General features: G+C 53.3%; 1 protein-coding gene across 2 annotated transcripts in view; it reads left to right on the top strand.

Annotated features, from left to right (window-relative positions):
* The first annotated feature begins 912 nt into the window (after positions 1-912).
* Positions 913-19,541, top strand: part of KDM4A (lysine demethylase 4A) — a 39,081-nt gene continuing 20,452 nt past the window's right edge. The window contains exons 1-8 of one of the 2 annotated variants that reach the window (XM_056130871.1): positions 913-1,008; positions 3,953-4,128; positions 6,189-6,364; positions 10,093-10,207; positions 13,409-13,602; positions 16,625-16,674; positions 17,809-17,912; positions 18,275-18,412. In XM_056130871.1, coding sequence (XP_055986846.1) covers positions 3,991-4,128; positions 6,189-6,364; positions 10,093-10,207; positions 13,409-13,602; positions 16,625-16,674; positions 17,809-17,912; positions 18,275-18,412 — 915 coding nt within the window. In that variant the 5' untranslated portion in view covers positions 913-1,008; positions 3,953-3,990. Of the gene's footprint in view, positions 1,009-1,238; positions 1,306-3,952; positions 4,129-6,188; positions 6,365-10,092; positions 10,208-13,408; positions 13,603-16,624; positions 16,675-17,808; positions 17,913-18,274; positions 18,413-19,541 lie in introns of those variants that run through there. The other variant, XM_056130870.1, reaches the window with a different exon arrangement.

Consider the following 19,541-nt stretch of genomic DNA (forward strand, 5'->3'; position numbering starts at 1 on the left):
TACCCACTGTACCCTCTGACTTCTCATTTTTTTCAGTGCACTAAGTCAGTACTCATTTATGGTATGTTTGCAAGTATATGGCCCTTAATATGGACGTTCCTGTTTTTTGTTCCACGTGTAAGAGTGTCTCATGCATCTCCTCCCTCATCGCACTTGCTAATTTGGGAGCTGCTTCTCAAGGCGACCCCTTAGGAACAGCTCCTAATGACTCCTAGGATCCCCCCAACTTCCAAAAGTGTGTCTAATAGACTCCCAGGATTTACTCCCGCAGCCCCAAGAGCTGCTCCTAATGACCCCCAAATCCCCATTCATGGAAAAACTGCTTCTTTAATGACCCTAAGGACATCCCCCTTCAGGACCTGTCCTAATGACCCTCAGAGCTCCTTCCCTGGCAGGAACAACTCCCCGTCAAGAAATTCACAGCTTGCCCGGGAGGAAGCGGTCAGGGGCACGAGATTGCCACTTTGAAAAAACCCGAGATGTTCAGGGCTAAGTCGGGCAAGCTCGGGCACTTCCCGAGCTCAGAAGCTGCCTAGTCTAAGGGCTCCCAGAACACCTGCTCCTTCGGCCAGAGCCGAAAACTTTGCGCCGGGACACCTGGCCCCATCCTGGCTTCGGAAACGTCCCGCAACAATCTTCCTCTCCCGGACCACCCCATTCCCAGGGGTTCCGAGGGGCTCCGCGTCTGCCAGAAGTCCGCCTACGATTGGCCTGTTCCCCACCCAGCCGAGATGCTCAGTGGCCACGGTCCCGAGTGGTACCGCGTTTCCTCCTGGCAACAGCTCCAGCGGATGCTCATAGGCTGGGCCAGGGCATCATCTGCGGGCTGGGTTCGGCTGCGGCGCGTGCTCATTGGTTATTTAGGACCTTATTTCGGGGGCCCAGTGCGACTGCGCAGCCGACTCCGGGGAGGCGGGGTTTCGTCCTTCCCCGGCTGGAACCGCCGCGGGGCCGGCGAGTGGCGACAGTCCGGGCCGGGTCTCCGCCCGCCTGGGCAGCGGCCTTTCGGTGAGACCCTTTGGAGCTTGGAACCCCTAAGTTGGCTTCTGCTTGCAGCCTTGGCCGTGAGCGCCCGTGGGGGGGAGGGGCGGACGGGCGGCTTTCGCGCGGGGCGATGGGCATGGGGTGGGGCCAATGGGAGCAGGACCTCCTAAAACTCCTTCTCGCGATTGGTCCTTTCTAATTCCTTGCGGCCAATGGGCGTCGGGGGGTGGGGGCGGGACTCCGGGCCCTTATTTTCTTCTTCCTGCGGCCGGGCCTCACTCGCCCAGGCGGCGGGTCCGGGAGGGGCCGGGCTCCGGAGCGGTGAGGTGCGGGGGGCCGCGGGCCGGGGGGTGGGGAGGTGGGGGGCTCCCTTTGCAGCGCAGCTCGCGGGCGGGGCTGCGCCGGAGGGGGCGGGGGGCCCGTGTGGCTGTTCAACCACTTCACCTTTATTGAGTGCTAAAGTCCCAGGCCTGGTTGCTAGCGTTTCGCTTGCATCATCGAAGTTAATTACAGTAACCCTGTTGGAAAGATATTTTGTTGCCCATTTTCCAGGTGGGGAAATGGAGCCGGGGGCGGGGGGCGTGGAATCCATCCAGCCAAGGCCACAGAGCTAGGAAGGCAGGGAGCGGGGCTGATTTCCGAGATGTTTCGACCCAGGAGCGGTGCGCTCGCTCGGACCACTTGGCTTTGTTGCTGGATGGGGGAGGGAGGGTGGCAGGGAACGGGAGATTTCTCCCGGGAGTAGACTGGGGGAAGGGAATAATCCCGGGTTGGAAAAACGGGAAGGAGCCACTGAAGTGAGGGCGAGGAATCAGTTATTCAACAGTTGCTGGAGTGCTTTTCCAGCCTGGCATTGTTCTGGGCGTACAAAGATGAATAAGGCCAGAGGCGATGGAGCCCCATTCGAGGGTTCCAAGGCCTGGGATTGGCCCTAATACAGTGTTGACAGGATTGTAGGCTTTGGTAAGATTTGCATAGCAACATAGTTTCTTTTTATTTGTCAGAGGGTCCTGAAACCGCATGGCTTCAGGGTTTTGCATTCTGCTTCTTGGGATCTACTCTGCTGAGGGTTTACTTAGCTTCCTTAAAGTCTAGATTGCAATGTAGACAACCTGGAGAGTGGCAGGAACACGAAGACTGTATTCACGGGACTGCAGGCAGTTTCTCTGCTTTGTAAACCAGGAATAACAACAGTATGTTGTATGTAACAGTATACCTAACAGTCTACCTGCCAGACAAAGTTTTGGCAAGGTGCATGGTGATGCCTGGCTGGGAGCACACTTTATTTTTGCAGAAGTGGAAGCCAGAGAGAAGCAGGTAGCAAGGCATGTCATCTCTCTTACCTCGAATTTTCCTCGGAGTCTTTCCCAGCCTGTTATTAGATTAATTGCTGGTAGGTTGGAGGCAGTTCCTTCACTTAGGAGCCCTCCAGATCACAAGGGAATTGAAGTTTAACTGAATGGCTCTAGGGCCCCCTTGGGGGACAGAACTCTTGGACTTTGCTGAGTACTTTTAGTGGAGCAAAGAACAGACTGTTTTTGTTTCTCATGAAGTTGCTTTATCTGAAGCTCTTGGTCCTTATTCAGCGGAGGTGGTCTCTGTTTACAGGCATATCTTTCTGGGCACTTAGCTGAGGACCTATTGAAAACTATTTCTTTTTTTAGAAAAAACTTCTCCAATTAGTTATGATGTTTCCTCTGTGCTGTCAGTTTCGTTCCTGTTTAAATTTTGTTCTTTCCAATTGAACTTAGCTCTAGTTTGACATCTTTAGTGCTGAAGTTGCATTTTGGTTTACCAGCGAGAACACCTTAGGGTATTAGCTCATGCAGCTAATATCAAAGTACTTTTTCACTGGAGAAGTTTTGCGGTTTTGTAACCAAGTCCGCCTTGGAACTGTAGGACTCTTCTAAAACTGCAGCTGGCCTGGAGGAGGGATCCCGTTGTTGCTTTTCAATCTGGTTGTGGCTTATTAGGGTCAAAGCTCTCCCAAGTCATTGGTAAAGTGTGAGTGAAGAAGCAACTTGGAAAGTTAAGGCAAACTCTGGGTAGGGCAGTTGAATTGTTAACTAGAACCAACAATCAAATCATTAGTCACCCTGGAAAGCTGAAACAATGTTTGCATTTGAATACTTGCAATTTTCACATATCAGTTTCTTTTATTTATGTTGGGGGGCTCTGTCTGGCAATGCTCAGGGCTTCTCTTGGCTTCATGCTGAGCCTGTGTGTGTGTGTGTGTGTGTGTGTAAATGTAAATGTGAGTGTGTGTATGGGGGGCACTCCTTGCTGTGTTCTGAAGGATCGAACCTGAGCCTTCTATGTGCATGAGTTCGGCTTCTGAGCTCTGAGCTACCTCTTGGGCTCCAAGTCAGGTTCTTTTAAACAGATTCCCTCACCCCACTTCCAGATTTGTTTTTCTGATTCACCTGCTTTGATGCAGATCCCAGGTGTGACATCTCAGTGCTTTCGCATTCCTGCATCTTTTACTATTTTCAGCACTGACATTCTCAGCATTAACTTTAAATTTGATTTTATATAATTTTTGACTTTTTTGTTTGTTTGTTTTTAGATTTTTGGGTCACACCCAGCGATACACAAGGGTTACTCCTGGCTGGCTCTGCACTCAGGAATTACTCCTGGCAGTGCTCGGGGGACCATGTGGGATGCTGGGAATCGAACCTGGGTTGGCTGCATGCAAGACAAATGCCCTACCCGCTGTGCTATCAATCCAGCCCTAGTTTTTGGCTCTTAATATTTCTTTTTCTGTTTTTTTTGGGGGGGAGTTGAGGGTTCTTGGGCTACACCCGACATTACTCAGGGCTTACTCCAGGCTCTGCATTCAGGGATCACTCCTAGCGGGGGGCTTGGAGGACCTTATGGAGTGCTCGCATCTAACCCAGGTCCTGTGCTTGCAAGGCAAGCACCTTACCCATTGTTCTGTTTCTCTGCCCCTTAATGTATTTTTTTTCAGATTTCCTTCTGACCGCAGCGTTCCCTAAAGAAGAGAAAATGGCTTGCGAATCAGAAACCCTGAACCCCAGTGCTCGGATAATGACGTTCTATCCGACCATGGAGGAATTCCGGAACTTCAGTCGCTACATTGCCTACATTGAGTCCCAGGGTGCCCATCGCGCAGGCCTGGCCAAGGTGATGCTCGGCAGCTTGGTGGCAGAGGCATGGGGAAGGGTTCTTAGGAGTGCTGGAGGAACTGAGTGTTTGCGCTGAGGGTACTCTGTGCTCGTCTTATTTGCAAGTTAATTCCTCTCGTTAACATCTGAAGCATCTCTCTTCCGTCTTGAGGAGAACTTCTTGGAATCCAATGTCCCCCCCTTGTTTTTACCCCCAGCAGTGCTCAGTGCTAACTCCTGGCTCAGCCCTCAGGAATCACTCCAGGCAGGGCTTGGGGGACCTTATGGGGTGTTGGGATCACACCCTGGTCAGCCGCATTTAAAAGAAGCACCCTCCCTGATGTGCTGTCACTCAGTCAGGTTAAGAAAGACCTCTCTCTCTCTCTCTCTCTCTCTCTCTCTTTCTCTTTCTCTTTCTCTTTCTCTCTCTTTTGTGTTCTGGGCCACACCCGACTATACTCCCTACTTGGAAATTTTTTTTTTGAGGGGGGGCCACACTGGGATATGCTCAGGGCTTTCTCCTGGCTCTTTGCTCAGGAGTCACTTTTGATAGTGCTCAGGGATGCTGGAGATTGAACCTGGGTTGGCCGTGTACAAAGCAAGTTCCTTATCCACAATGCTATAGCTCCAATTCCTCCCCCCCCATTTTAAAAATTTTTTTTATTTTTTATTTATTTATTTTTTGCTTTTTGGGTCACACCCGGCGATGCACAGGGGTTACCTCTGGTTCATGCACTCAGGAATTACTCCTGGCTGTGCTCAGGGGGCCATATGGGATGCTGGGAATCGAACCTAGGTCGGGCTGCGTGCAAGGCAAATGCCCTACCCGCTGTGCTATCGCTCCAGCCCCCCCCCCTTTTTTTTTTCAAAGAGGTCCTCAATTGGTGCTGAGTGGCTAGGATCACATTCAACAAGCACACAGGGTCACGTGTGGTGGCCGCTGTCGGCCATGTAGTCGTGTCAGGATCTAACCAGCCTTGCGGTGCTCATCCTCTGCTCGTCCATGTGGCGACCCTCAGCTCTGCTGTGGTGTTTTCACACCATCCTCTTCTCTCCTCCTTTCGGGCTCCTTCAGAGTAATGTGGCTTCCTCCTCTTTCTTTCAAATAAATTTTTTTCTTTCAAATAAATTTACCTTTTATTTTAGTAGGAGCCACCCCTAGCAGAGCTTGTGGGCCACGAAGGCTGTCCCTGGCAGTGCCCAGGGTCCCAGGTGTTGCTGTGGACTAAACATGTGACCTTGGGGGCTGGAGAGATAGCACAGCGGGTAGGGCGTTTGCCTTGCACGCGGCCGACCCGGGTTCGATTCCCAGCATCCCATATGGTCCCCTGAGCACCGCCAGGAGTAACTCCTGAGTGCAGAGCCAGGAGGAACCCCTGTGCACCGCCAGGTGTGACCCAAAAAGAAAAAAAAAACAACATGTTACCTTGGACGTGCTAGGATGTTCTACCACTCAGTTTTTGTCTTCTCTGGTGAAGTTTGTACTAGACTGAGAAGCAGTTTTCACCTTTTTTTTTTTTTTTTTTTTTTTTTTGCTTTTTGGGTCACACCCGGCGATGCCCAGGGGTTACTCCTGGCTCATGCACTCAGGAAGTGCTCCTGGCGGTGCTCAGGGGACCATATGGGGTGCTGGGAATCGAACCTCTGTCGGTCATGTTGGCTGCGTGCAAGGCAAACACCTACCCACTGTGCTATCGCTCCAGCCCCAGTTTTCACCTTTCTTGGTGCTCCAGATAAGGTGCTGAGGCCGAGCATTGTACAGCTATTTTTTTTCTTTTGCGGGGCGGGGGGTGTTGGAGGAAGGAGGCTCAGGTCACTCCTGGTGGTGTAAGGGACCAAAGTTGTGCACGTGTGGAAAGTGCCATGCTGCCTGGAATTCATTCCTTTCTTCGGGCATCACAGCTAGCTCATGGCACCGCTGACCAGCCTTCGTGTGCTAGTGTGACCTGCTGAATTTGGGGGAACAGGGCTCAAGTCCAAGTCACTTCCAGTGAACTAGACTTAGACGAGGACGCAGGCTTCACGCCTCTTGAATTCTGAGCCGCTCCGCAGCTTTCTGACCTCTCCGCTTCCCGGCAGGTGGTTCCTCCCAAGGAGTGGAAGCCCCGGTCATCCTATGACGATATCGACGATCTGGTCATCCCGGCTCCCATCCAGCAGCTGGTGACGGGCCAGTCGGGCCTCTTCACGCAGTACAACATACAGAAGAAAGCCATGACGGTCCGTGAGTTCCGCAAGATCGCCAACAGCGACAAGTGAGTGAGAACAGACTGGTGGCCCAGGGCCCCATGTCCGCTCCCTCCATCCCGCTCTGTTCATGAGCGTTCCCAGTACCGCCCCAGCACCTAAAGTCCTTAGTGTTGGGCAGGATGTGGCTCAGAGGGTCGGGGCTTGTGCCCGGTGTATGTGGGGTTGCCTGTCCCCAGCAGCACTGGGGATGATGCTGGTGGCTCCCAGTCACGATCTCAGCGTTGTCTCACTCTGAGTTGCTGGTCTGACTTGCTGCGGAGTGATCCTGAGCACTGCTGGGTCTCCTCGCTCTTCCCCCCTCGCCGACCCCAAAGTAGCCCTCTAATTTTCCCATTAAAGGTAGAGCTGGGGGCCTTAGGGACTGTCCACAGGACTGGGCACGTGCTTTTTGCTCGGAAGAGCTCTGGGTTCGACCCTCAGCACCACTCGGTTTGCCCCACCCACCCAGCACTACCAGGAATGGCACTCTGGTACCCCAAACCATTATTTTCCGCTCTGGTCCTGGGGCAGGTTGCAGAGGAGACTGTGGGATGGTCAGAAGGAGCTCTTGCTCGTTGCAGTGATAGATCTGATGAAAAGTGCCCGAAGGGGGTGGGGACGCAAATGATAGTCCAGTGGGTAGGTTGTTTGACTTGCTCGTGGCCAACCCAGCTTGCACAGGGGATGATTCCCTGAGGCCACCCGGAGTGAGCCCTGAGCTCCGCCAGGAGTTCAGTCCTAAGCACAGCCTGATGCCTCCAAAACAAAAGAACAAAATAAAAATATTGTAGTGTTTTGAGGACCTCCATTCTCCACCCCCTCTTTCCCCTTGATTTAATCTCGTTGTTGATATTTCTCTAGCTCTTAGCTGCTCTCATTTGCATTTTAACGTTAACAGGATATGAATTTAATGTCAAGCTGGTGGTTGGTTTCTGTCCTTCCCTGCTCTGTCTGTCTTTGGGGGGCTGAGGGAGAGAGAGCACAGCAGGTGGGGCGCTTGTCTTACGCACAGCCCACTGGGTTTGATCCCAGCATTCTCCGAGACCCCTGAGTGCAGAGCCGGGAGTCGCCCCTGAGCATCGCTGGGTATGGCTCAAATGCCAGAAAAGAAGAAAGAAACGGGGCTGGAGAGATAGCACAGCGGGTAGGGTGTTTGCCTTGCACGTGGCCGACCCGGGTTCGATTCCCAGCATCCCATATGGTCCCCTGAGCACCGCCAGGAGTAATTCCTGAGTGCAGAGCCAGGAGGAACCCCTGAGCATCGCCAGGTGTGACCCAAAAAGCCAAAAAAAAAAAAATAAAGAAAGAAACGTGTGTTTCTATTCAGGCAGAGTTTGCTGTGTTTTTCCCGAGAATGGGAGGATGGACGCCCCTCAGACTCCTGTTCATCTTTCTCGGAGCTTTTCCCTCCTGCCTACCTCCTTCGTGAGGAGTTTCCTTAGGAAACGTTCCTGGCTTTTCTCCTGAGACTTTTTTTGACCCACGCTTGTCTGGATTTCCGCTGCTGCTGAGACGTGCGTGGCCTTCAGGCGGGGTGGGGTGGGAGGCACGTGCCGCCTCATTGTTTGTCATGTCGCAGTGCTCTCCTTTTTATTTTTATTTTATTTTATTTTTTTGCTTTTTTGGGTCACACCCGGCGATGCACAGGGGTTACTCCTGGCTCTGCACTCAGGAGTTACTCCTGGCGGTGCTCAGGGGACCACATGGGATGCTGGGAATCGAACCCGGGTCGGCCGCCAAACGCCCTCCCCGCTGTGCTATTGCTCCAGCCCCGCACCCTCCTTTTTAGAGCTCCCTCTGTCTCCTTTCTCTTTGTTCGTTCCTGTGCCTTCCCAGCTGTGTGTGTGGGCACCGGGGCTGGAGGTTCCCTCCTCGCCCCTGGATCTCTCCTCCTGGTGCTCCGCGCTGGCCGTGTTACCCTCTGACTTGCCCTGATCCTAAGTGCGGCTTCCAGCCCTGGACCGCTTCACCCCTCTCACGACTGCGGTCCCCTGTGGGGGTTTCTATAGCAGCGTGCACAAGAGGCTCACGCACCCCACGGATGGAAGCGTTTGCCTCAGCCCCTTCGACCCTCCCTCGCCACCCCCACCTCTCTGCTCTCTGTTTGACTTGGGGTTCCTCTGACTTCTTTTTGGCCCGCACCCAGCGATGCTCGGGCGTTATTCCTGGTGGGACCATCTTGGTACTGGGATTGGACCCGGGCTGGCTATGTACAAGGAAGTAGCCCACCTGCTGTACTGAACTCCCTGCTGGTCACCACTTGCTCTTTTGAATTAGCCAATCCGGGGTCCAATTTCCTCCATCCCGAAGACAACAGATTCTTTTTTTTTGTTTCATTTGTTTTTGTTTTGGGGTCACAGTGGTGCGTGGGGCTTATTCCTCGCTCTGCATTCAGGGATCACTCCTGGCAGGTTCAGGGGAACCATGTGGGATGCCGGGACCTGAACTTGGGGCGGCTGCTTGCAAGGGAAATGCCCTGCCCACTGTGCTATTGCTCCAGCCCCAAGGCTACCTGTATATCCATTTTCCTAACCTAATTTTTTTATTTTTTTTTGTGGGGGGGGCACACCTAGAGATTCTCAGGAGTGACTCATGGCTCTGCGCTCAGGAATTATTCCTGGTGGTGCTTGGGAGACCCTATGGGATGTACATGTTTGCCTGTGTATGTAAAACAAATGCATATTTCCCAAAATTAGAAAACTTTACGTGCACAACTTTATTTAGGGATATTTAATTTATTTAATTATTTTGGTCCCCTGCCCTGGGATAGTTTGTGTTTTTATTAAAATATTTTGTGGTGGGCTGGAGAGAAAGTACAGCGTAAGGTGCGTGCCTTGCTTGAGGCTGCCCTGCGTTTAATCCCTAGCGCCCGATATGGTTCTCTGAGCTTGCCAGGAATGATTCCTGTGTGCAGAGCCAGGAGTAAGCCCTGAGCACTGCCAGGTGTCGCCCCCAAATCTTCCCCCTTCAGATTTATTTTTTGCTTTTGTGCGTGCGTGTGTGTGTGTGTGCGCGCGCGCGCGCGTGTGTGTGCGTGTGTGTGTGTGCGCACGCATGCATGCGTGAGGGGCTGGTACGTGTGCCTGGCTTACCAAGACCCTGAGTTCATTCCTGGGCTCTACGTGGTTCACTGAGTACTGCCAGATATGGATAGCCGTGGTGCCCCCCAGTGTCGCTGGGTCCGAGCATTTCTGGGTTCTGGGGCATTGAACCCTTGAGCTGAACAGGCATGGCTCCTCTGTCGTCCTCCAATTCCGGGGAACTTCCCAGCCCCCAGTAACGCGGAGTTAAAGGGACCTTTTACGTGGTAAGGTGTGATGGCTGGCTGGGCCTCGGCTGCTGTGCGGGGTGCTGGGGAGGCAGCGGACACAGATGCCCACACAAGATGTGCTTGGGAACTCCAGCAAGCGCCTTCTGTGCTCAGGCAGGTTGTGGGTCTTGACTTTCAGGGACTGCAAGCCTTTTTGCTCCCTGCTGACTGGAGTGGGGTATAGTTTTAGTTGGCTCTCAGGAAAGGGGTGAGGAGGTCATGCTGCTCAGGGAAGATGGGTCATCACTGCAAGGATGGGCCCCTCCGATTGGCCAAGGACCCCTGGAAGGGATCCCAAGGGAGTCTCCGTGAAGAACCTTCCAGGCCAAGGTTAGCCTTGTATATCGGCTCTCCCTGGGACAGGGGATCTGTCTTGTGCTGTTCCTGACACCTAACCAGCTTTGTTCCTTAGACGTAGTTAATACCATTTGTTTCTTTCCAAAGGTACTGTACCCCACGTTACAGTGAATTTGAAGAACTTGAGCGGAAATACTGGAAAAATCTCACATTCAATCCCCCCATCTACGGCGCAGACGTGAATGGCACACTCTACGAGAAGGTGAGGGGCGCTGGGAGCTCACCTGTGGTTCTCTAACTTTGTTCTCTGGCTTTGTTCTCTGCCCTGCACACAGTAGGCCTGCAGGCCGCCTGCTGACGGGGCAGGAAGGCAGCCAGCTCTGCCACCAGACCCTGGGCCTCACGCACTTAATTGTGGGTTTTGTGTTTTTTTTTTTTTTTTGGCACGTGACTGAATTTTATTTCTCCCACTCTGCATGTAAATTGGATGATTTGGTGTTCTTTGCAAGGGCTGTTAGAAGAGTCCGTGGGTGGTAGCTGATGAGCTCTTGAAAGGGTGGGATCACGGGAAATGAGATTCTGGGGGAGAGGCAGTGTGTTTCAGCAGAAAAAGATCACTGACTAATCTAATGAAAGGGGTATGTATTTAAGAAGAGAAACGCGTTTAGGCGTTCAGAGCCCTCAAACTAGATTCTGTGATAAAAGCTATTTTAGCAGATCTCATCGGCTAGGAATCTGCGTAAAGAATTGCTTTAGCGGGACCGGGGAGACAGCACAGTGGGTAGGGTTCAATCCCCGACACCCCATAGGGTTCTCTGAGCATTCTCTGAGGAGTGATCCCTGAGTTCAGAGCCAGGGGTATGACGGGTGTGGCTTGCGAACAAAGAAACAAAGAAACAAGAATTGCTTGAGCTATGATAGAAGAAAGAAATACTTGGCTGGTATTTTGCTGGGGTGGTCCCACAGCCAGCATTGCTGAGGGCCTACTTGAGGCTCTGCTTGGGGGTCACTCCTGGCAATATTTGGGGGTTTATGAGGGGTGCTGGGGATTGAACCCAGGTCTGCTGCATGCAAGGCAAGTACCTTACCTGCTGTGCTGTCTCTCTGGTCCCGTGGCCTTTAATTTTTTTTGGTGCTTAAACACACTCTGCAGGGCATTTTAGGGATCAGTCCTCAGATGGATTAAATTCTTTTTTTTGTATTTTTTTTTGGGGGGGTGCATCCCTGACAATACTTGAGGACTTACTTTTTTTTTTTTCCTTATTTGGGTCACACCCAGCAATGCACAGGAGTTACTCCTGGTTCATACACTCAGGAATCACTCCTGGCGGTGCTCGGGGGACCCTATGGGATGCTGGGAATCGAACCTGGGTCGGCCGTGTGCAAGGCAAACGCCCTACCTGCTGTGCTATTGCGCCAGCCCCTTGAGGACTTACTCCTTACTTGGTGCTTTGGGTTGCTCCTCTCTGGGTGCTCAGGGATCATGAGATGCTGGGGGTCAGACCAGGCATCTCCTGCCTGCCGAAGCTCATGCTCTAGCCCTTGATACATCTCCGTGACCCCCAAACTTATTTTGATGTTTCGGCTGAGCAATAGTACAGTGGGTAGGGCTCTTGCCTTGCATGTGTCCGACCTGGGTTTGATTCCCAGCACTTCATATGGTCCTCTGAGCACAATCAGGAGTGAGCCCTGAGGACAGAGCCAGGAGTAAATATACCCTGAGCACTACCTTATAATTAAAACAGCATTTTTATATTTTTGCACAGTATTGAAGGAATTATTATTATTATTATTATTTTATTTTATTTTTTTTGGTGAGGGAGAGTTTGTGCCACATCTGGTAATACCTGGTCTGTTCTTGGCTCTCTGCTCAGGAGTGGCTTCTGGCAGTGCTCTGAGCCATATGTGATGCCTGGGTTTTGAATGGAGCTTGACAAGATGCCAGGCAAGGGACTTAATCCCAGTACTGTTCCTCTCACTCCTAAGGGATTCAGTTTAACCTGTGAACTCCAAGTTGGTTGGAGATGGTTTCCCCTCTCCCCTCCCGAGGGGGAGGGAAAGGCAGGAGGATGCTGTGAAATTCTGGGGCGAGAAGGTGCCAGAACAAGGTGTCCTTGCGGTAGTGGGGCTCTTCGCTAATCACAAGTTCGGGGAGGGTTCGGGTGACTCAGGTGTACCCATGTGTTGCTCTGTGTGTGCTCTTCTGCACGTGTGCTGCTGGGGTTCGAGCTCAGGGCCTCACCCAGGCAGAGCAGTGCTCTAATGCTGAGCTCCATCTGCAGCCCGTTTTTAGACTTTTTACAAAGTTTGTAAACTTGTTTGCGTTAGAAACTGCAAACTGGGGCCTAGAGAGACCGCGCAGTGGGTAGGGCACTTGTCTTGTATGCCGCTGACCCAGGATCGATCTCCCAGCGTCCCATACGGTCCCCAAGCACTGCCAGGGGCAATTTCTCAGTGCAGAGGCAGGACTAACCCCCGAGGATTGATGGGTGTAGGGCCCCCCAAATCGCAAATTGGTATAGTTAATTCCCATCCATGTTTTTAATTTTATCTTTAAGCCGTACCCTAATGGTGCTCAGGGTTTACTCCTCACTCTGTGCTCAGGGGGCACCTTGGTGTTGGCTCAGGGGACCATCTCAGGTACTGGGAATTGATCCCAGCTCCGCCGCGTGCAAGGCAAACACCCTAGTCGCGGTACAGTCTCAGGTGGTTTGTATTCTTTGTTTTGTGAGTCCTTGCGGTAGGGCGTTTGCCTTGCGTGCAGCCGGCCTGGCCGAGCCGGGTTCGATTCCTCTGTTCCTCTCGGAGAGCCTGGCAGGCTACCAAGAGTATCTCGCCCGCACGGCAAAGCCTGGCAAGCTACCTGTGATGTAGTCAATACGCCAAACACAGTAACAACAAGTCTCAAAATGGAGATATTACTGGGCCCGCTCGAGCAAATCGATCAACAACGGGAGGACAGTGACAGTGGACAGTGTTGTTTGGCCCAAGTGTCTTTTTTTTTTTTTTTTTTTTGCTTTTTGGGTCACACCTGGCTCTGCACAGGGGTTACTCCTGGCTCTGCACTCAGGAATTATCCCTGGCGGTACTCAGGGGACCATATAGGATGCTGGGAATCGAACCCGGGTCGGCCGCGTGCAAGACAGACGCCCTACCCGCTGTGCTATTGCTCCAGCCCCCATGGCCCAAGTGTCTTTGACATTGTTCCAGCCCTTCCTCCTGGGGGCAAGAAGAGGCGGTGGTTACGTGGGCCACCCCCTCCTTCCCTGTTGTCCAGAGAGTGCTTCTTGGTCAGCTGGAGTGGTGGCTGTGAAAGTGAGCTGGGGCCCGTGTCTTCCCAGCCATGCTGCGTGCGTTGGCTGCGCCTCTGGGTTAGGGGTGGTGGCTGCCCTGTCACCTGCTCTGATTAGTGGGCTCAGGCCCCCCCGCCCTCGTCTACACTCGGCATCGCTTCCCTCCGCAGCATGTCGACGAGTGGAATATCGGTCGCCTGAAAACGATCCTGGACTTGGTGGAGAAGGAGAGCGGGATCACCATCGAGGGCGTCAACACCCCGTACCTGTACTTTGGCATGTGGAAGACGTCCTTTGCCTGGCACACCGAAGACATGGACCTCTATAGCATCAACTACCTGCACTTCGGGGAGCCCAAGTCCTGGTAAGACCGCCTGCCCCGGGGCGCTGGGGTGTCTCCGGCTGCTCAGGGTGTGTCCAGCGGGGGTTCCCGCTCAGCAGGCTGCCGGGCGGCACCGGGGCATGTCCCTCTCTGCTCTGCTGCCTTTGGAGCCCGGGTCCCAGTGGCCATGGAGGGCAGCGCCCTGGCCGCCGTCATGCGCACGCAGAGTTGGCCAAGGTCTTGAGAACTGCCGAGCCCCCTTCCAGCCGACCCCCACCTCCGCTCTCTGATTTCTTTCTCTGCACAGGCAGGAGGCATTTCTTTAGAGGCAGACTTCCAAGCCTGGAGTCACTCCTTCAGATGATAGAAAACTTTCTTTTCCTCCTGGAAAAAGTACTTGGTGAGCAGCTGTGCGTGCTTAACCCGAGAGGGGAGGCGAGGCCTCCACTCCTGCTCTCCAGGCCATTGTCAGTCCGTCGGGAGGGCGCAGACATGTCCTGGCCGCTTCCCCGTGCTGGTGCCCGCAGACGCACAAGGGGCCCGGGCTTCTCCCGAGGAGGTGGGCCGGGAGGCAGACTGAGAGTGGGTCCACAGGGGACGGCGGACACCGTGGGATGGCGTAGGAGAGGTTAGAGAACATTCCCCCAGTAAAGGTTGCACTTAGGGAGGAGAGGATGGTGGAGAGTTCTGGAGAGGAGAGAGGAGGGACCTGAGCCCCTCTGGTAGGAACAGCACACGGAGAGACCCTCTGTTGGGAGAGGCACCGTGGCCTGTCACTAGTCACTGGAAGAGGCTCAGAGTGGTTTGGGGGCCTCAGAGGGGTTTGAGCGAGCAGGCAGGAGGGAAGGAGGAGGGGAGCAGGGATCCTGGGGGAGGCGGGGAACTAACCCATCTTCATTTTCCTCTTTTTCTTTCCTGCTTTCCAATATCTTGTTTTTTTGTTGCTCTTGTTGTTGTTTATTTGTTCGCTCTTTTTTTTTTTTTTTGGCTTTTTGGGTCACGTCTGGCGATGCACAGGGGTTACTTCTGGCTCTGCACTCAGAAGTTAGGGACCATATGGGATGCTGGGAATCGAACCCGGGTCGGCCGCGTGCAAGACAAACGCCCTACCCGCTGTGCTATCTCTCCAGCCCCGTTCGTTCTGTTTTTGGGCCAGCGATACTCAGGGCTCACTCCTGGCTCTGCACTCAGGAATCACTCGTGGTGGTGGTCGGGAGACCATATGAAATGCCGGGGATCGAACCCGGGTCGGTTGCATGCAAGGCAAGCGCCCTACCCGCTGCACTATTGCTCCAGTCCCTGTTTTTTTTGTTTTTTTTTTCTTTTGCTGCACTCTACTGTGCTTTGGCTCTGCCCTCAGGGATCACTCCTGGTGACCGTAGGGGATCATATGAGGTGCCAGGGATTAACCCGGGTTAGCCCGGGTTGGCTACGTGCAAGGCAAACACCCTAGCCACTGTCCTAGTGCTCCGGTCTTCATCAAGTGTTTATTTTTTGGGGGCAGAGACATTTTGAGCCTGTGGTCATCCAAAACCGATGCTCTCTTTTCTTCCCTAGCTGGCTAGGTGTCCACAGTCAGCCCTGTAGTCTCTATCTTCCCCTTGTTTGTGAGTTGCTTTCTCAGGGTGCCAGACACAGTAACAACAAAGTCTCCAATGGAGACGTTACTGGGCCCGCTCGAGCAAATCGACGATCAACGGGAGGGCCTTTACCTTTTCTCAGGGTGAGAGAAGATTTTCTAGTTGCTACTTACATATACTTCTCAGGTCCCTTGGATGGAGACTTCAGGACTTCTCTGTGAGTTTGTCTCATAGATGTCCAGATTACTTCAGGGGACAGCTCCTGGTCTGTTTTGTTTCGTGATGAAACTGTATGGATGGGAAACTTTGGTTGTGGATTAACTTTTTAGAGTCTCTTAGGTTAAAATAGGCATGTGTGAGTTTCAGGAGCTTTCACAATTTTGCAAAAGTCTGGCTTAGTCTTAATAGGTTTTTTTTTTTATACAGCGCAATTTTTATTTTTCCTTTTTTTTGGTATTTTTTGTTTTTGAACCACACCCAGCAGTGCTTAGGGCTTACTTCTGGCTCTGCACTCGGAGATCACTCCTGGTGGGCACCAGGGGAACCATAGGGGGTGCTATGGATTGAACCCAGATCGGACCTGGGTTGGTCATGCATGGGAAGGCCCTCCCTGCTATACTGTCACTCCGGCCAGGCTTTCTGTGCTGTCTACGCTACCCTACTGGGTGGAGGACCAGTACTTTGTTGGCTAGTGGGTTAACATGGTTCTGGAGATGCGGAGATGTGGCTTCCTCCGCAGATGGGGGGGCTGCGTCTCAGAGTGAGTCGTTTTCACCCTGTGCCTCTTTCTTTATCCCCTTCAGGCCTTTCCAGCCCAGCCAGGAGCACTTTCACGCCGTCCTCCTTTCTTTCTTCCTCCAGCAGTATTACCGCCTGGGTCCGGGGCTGGGGATGTAGCCCAGCAGGAGAGACCTTGCCTTGCACGTATCAGACTCTGGCTTTTGATGGGTTAGGGAAAAAGCAGTTACTGCGCGCGTAACAGAAGGGAGCAAATGCTGAGTGCATCCCAGAACTCCTGACCGGCTCATGACAGATAAAGATACTCAGTGAATTCCTCGTTAAATGAATGGCTAAAAGTTCCTTTACACCTTCATGCTGGCTCTCCAGATTCCTTCCCAAGTAGTCTTTGTTTGTTTGTTTATTTATTTATTTATTTATTTATTTATTTTGGGGCCATTCCTGGCAGTCCTCTGGGGTTACTCCTGGCTCTACACTCAGGAATTTCTCCTGGGGGTGGTGGGGGGACCCGGTGGGGTGCTGGGGATCGAGCCTGGGTGGGCTGCGGGCAAGGCAAGTACCCTACCTGCGGAGCTATTGCGTCGGCCCCTACTCTGGTAGCCTCGCTATGTTTCATTTCTTCAGATTTCCATTCTTGTTTCTGTGGCCTGGAAGTTGAGCAGTCTGGTGTCTGGAGCTGCCTGAGCAGTGGGTATGGGCTGTGTGGTCTGTGCCGCCCAGGGGCTGACGCTGTCGTGTGCTTGCAGGTACTCAGTGCCCCCGGAGCATGGGAAACGCCTGGAGCGCCTCGCCAAAGGTACTGGGTCCCTGCTGCTCCTGGCTCTGCAGCCCACCTCTGGAGAGTCCTCGGAGGCTGGGGCACGTGTGCTGGGCCTCCTGGGAGTTCCCCTGGCAGAGCCTCAACCATCTGCTTTTTTGCTTGGTCCCAGGGAAAGGGACTCAGCAGTTCTATTGTGGATTCTGCTTAGGTTGATTGGAATAGGAATATTGGACCAGCTCTAAAAGTCATATGGGGTCGGGTCTTCTGCTGAAACTTGGTAGTTCATGTCAAAATGAAATTAGTGTGTGTTGTGTGTGTGTGTGTGTGTGTGTGTGTGTGTGTTGGACCAGCTCTATAAATCATATGGGGTCTGAGTCTTCTGCTGAAAACCAGTGGTTCATGTCCACATGGAATTAGTGTGTGTGTGTGTGTGTGTGTGTGTGTGTGTGTGCGTGCGTGCGCGCGCACGCGCGTGTGTGTTTGGGCTACTCAGGCCTTTGTTCAGGGATCACTCCTGGTGGTGCTCTGAGACCATATGAGGTGATAGAACCGAGGTCAGCGGTGTGTGCCTTAGCCCCTGTAATATCTCTCTGGTCCTATATTTTGTGTTTTAAAAGGGGATCTTGGGGCTGGGGAGGTAGTACAGTGGGTGGGGTGCTTACCCGACATGTGACTGACCCAGGTTCGATCCCTAGCATCCCATATGGTCCCCTGAGCCACCAGGAATGATTGTTGAATGCAGAGCCACGGGAGTAAGCCCTGAGCATCACTGGGTGTGGCCTAAAACAAAGGGGAAGAAAGCTAAAAGGGATCTCGATAGATGTGTACTCTATGGAGCCTGGATGTCACTGAGTGAGAAGAGACACTCACTGACAGCCGGGTGTGTTGGGAGAGTGTGTCCACGGAACTCAGAAGCTCTTTGTAGGACAAAGGCAGCTTGGGGACGCTCACTGTGGTTCTCCCACACAGTTGGGTTACCTCAGGAGACATCTAGCTGCGCGCGAGCTTGTGGTGGTCTCATTAGAATGGAGTGAAAGCTAGAAGGTTCCATTGCAGAGCATATGGGGGAATCCGCCTCTTTAGGGGACCAGAGGCCACACCGGGGGGTCTGATGTGATGTGACTCCCAGGAGCCGTGTGCTAACCTTCGGGCCCCTTTTCAACTGAACAGGCTTTTTCCCGGGAAGTGCTCAGAGCTGCGAGGCTTTCCTCCGCCACAAGATGACCTTGATTTCTCCTTTAATGCTGAAGAAATACGGGATTCCCTTTGACAAGGTGAGCTTGCGCAGACGTGCGGCCACAGTTCCTGGTGGTCACAGATGAGTGTTTCTCCAGTGCCTCACCTGGGACCACTAACCTGTGTGGTGACACTTTGATCTAAGGGTGACAAAGGTGGGGCCGCGGTAGCTCCCTAGTGCCCGGGGGGAGTGTGGCCGTGTGGATTCGGAGCAGTGGCGCCTCGCCGTCACGGGGTCTGCTGTCTGGGCTTCGCAGCTCATGCAAGACCCCACTACCCCCGTGGCCTTGTGCCTTGTCCTTGGTTACTTAGCCGCGTTGTGCAGAGCTGGAGCTCCCCGAGTCTGGGTCGTAGACTTCCTGCCGTTCGATGCAGCTGCTTCAAGTCTGCTCTTGTTCAGGTAACTCAAGAAGCTGGAGAATTTATGATCACTTTCCCTTACGGTTACCATGCCGGCTTTAACCATGGCTTCAACTGTGCCGAGTCCACCAATTTTGCTACCCGGCGGTGGATTGAGTACGGCAAACAGGCGGTGCTGGTAAGTCCCCTGGGTCTCCTCGTGTGACACACATGCTCAGAAACGCCTGCTTTCAAAGGGTGGGGGTGTGGCTCAGGGATGGAGATGGCGCTGTGCGTGTCCGAGACGTGCCCAAGGTATGTGCAAGGCGTGTCCAAGGCGTGTCCCAGGCTCTGGGCTTGGGCCCTGGCCCCTACGGTCACCTTCCCAGGCACCCAGGCACGGCTCATAGCTGCTTCCACAATGGTCAGAAACAGAACATCCTATTCTGGGCCAGGTAGTACGGGGGTCAAGGCACTTGTCTTGCACGCGGTTGGCCCTGGTTTGATGCCCAATCTGGTGGCCTGAGCACCGAGCCAGGAGTAAGCCCTGAGCCCTGCTGGGTGTGGCCCTAAAAACCTAAAACAATCCCCCCCAAAATCTGTCCCATTGAGCAAGTCCTCTTGGCTGTTGATTAGCATGTTTCTTTGAACTGCTGGAGTTGAGAAATGAAAGAGGTTGGGTTTGTGCAACATTGGTTGATTACAAATTTTTTAGAAAATAAAAAATCGAAGAAAGGGTTTTTGTGCTGGGGATCAGATGCAGGTCTCGTGCATGTGGGCGGGCACGTTACCAGAGTTACCTCCCCTCCCCCCCCCGACTCTGTCCTTTTGTGCTTTGTTCCGCTTTGCAATTTGGACCGTACTGGGCTCCGTGCCGGCGCGGCTCCCTCCGAGTGATGTTGGAGTGACCCTGCGGTGCTGGGGGCCAGGCCAGGCCTCGCCTCGCGCTGAAAGCTGCTGCCCCGGCCTTTAGAGCCATCCCCCTGGTCCCTCAGGAAGAGCTTCTAAAAGCTTGTGCACATTTATTTGAGAAGCGCAAAGCGAGCTCGCCAGATGAATCTCCGGCACGAAGCCACGGGGCATGGAAACGCCCCCACACAGGCTCCTTTGCTCTTTCTTGGTTGCTTCCGTGTTCTGGGATTTTCCCAGTGAGAGCTTGGGAGGTCGTTTGTCAGCAGTATGTCGGTCTCGGACCAGGAGTAAACCGGCTTATGTGAGCCAGGAAGGGAGGACCCGGGGTCTGAGGGCCGCATTGGTCAGTGCTCCAGGCAGCTCCAGTGGGGAGGATGCTCCCCCATCCTGTGCTCTCCTGTGCCCGCCCCTGGCCT

Source organism: Sorex fumeus, unplaced genomic scaffold (assembly GCF_029834395.1).
Source record: "Sorex fumeus unplaced genomic scaffold, SorFum_2.1 ptg000082l, whole genome shotgun sequence".
NCBI classification, from domain to species: Eukaryota; Metazoa; Chordata; class Mammalia; order Eulipotyphla; family Soricidae; genus Sorex; species Sorex fumeus.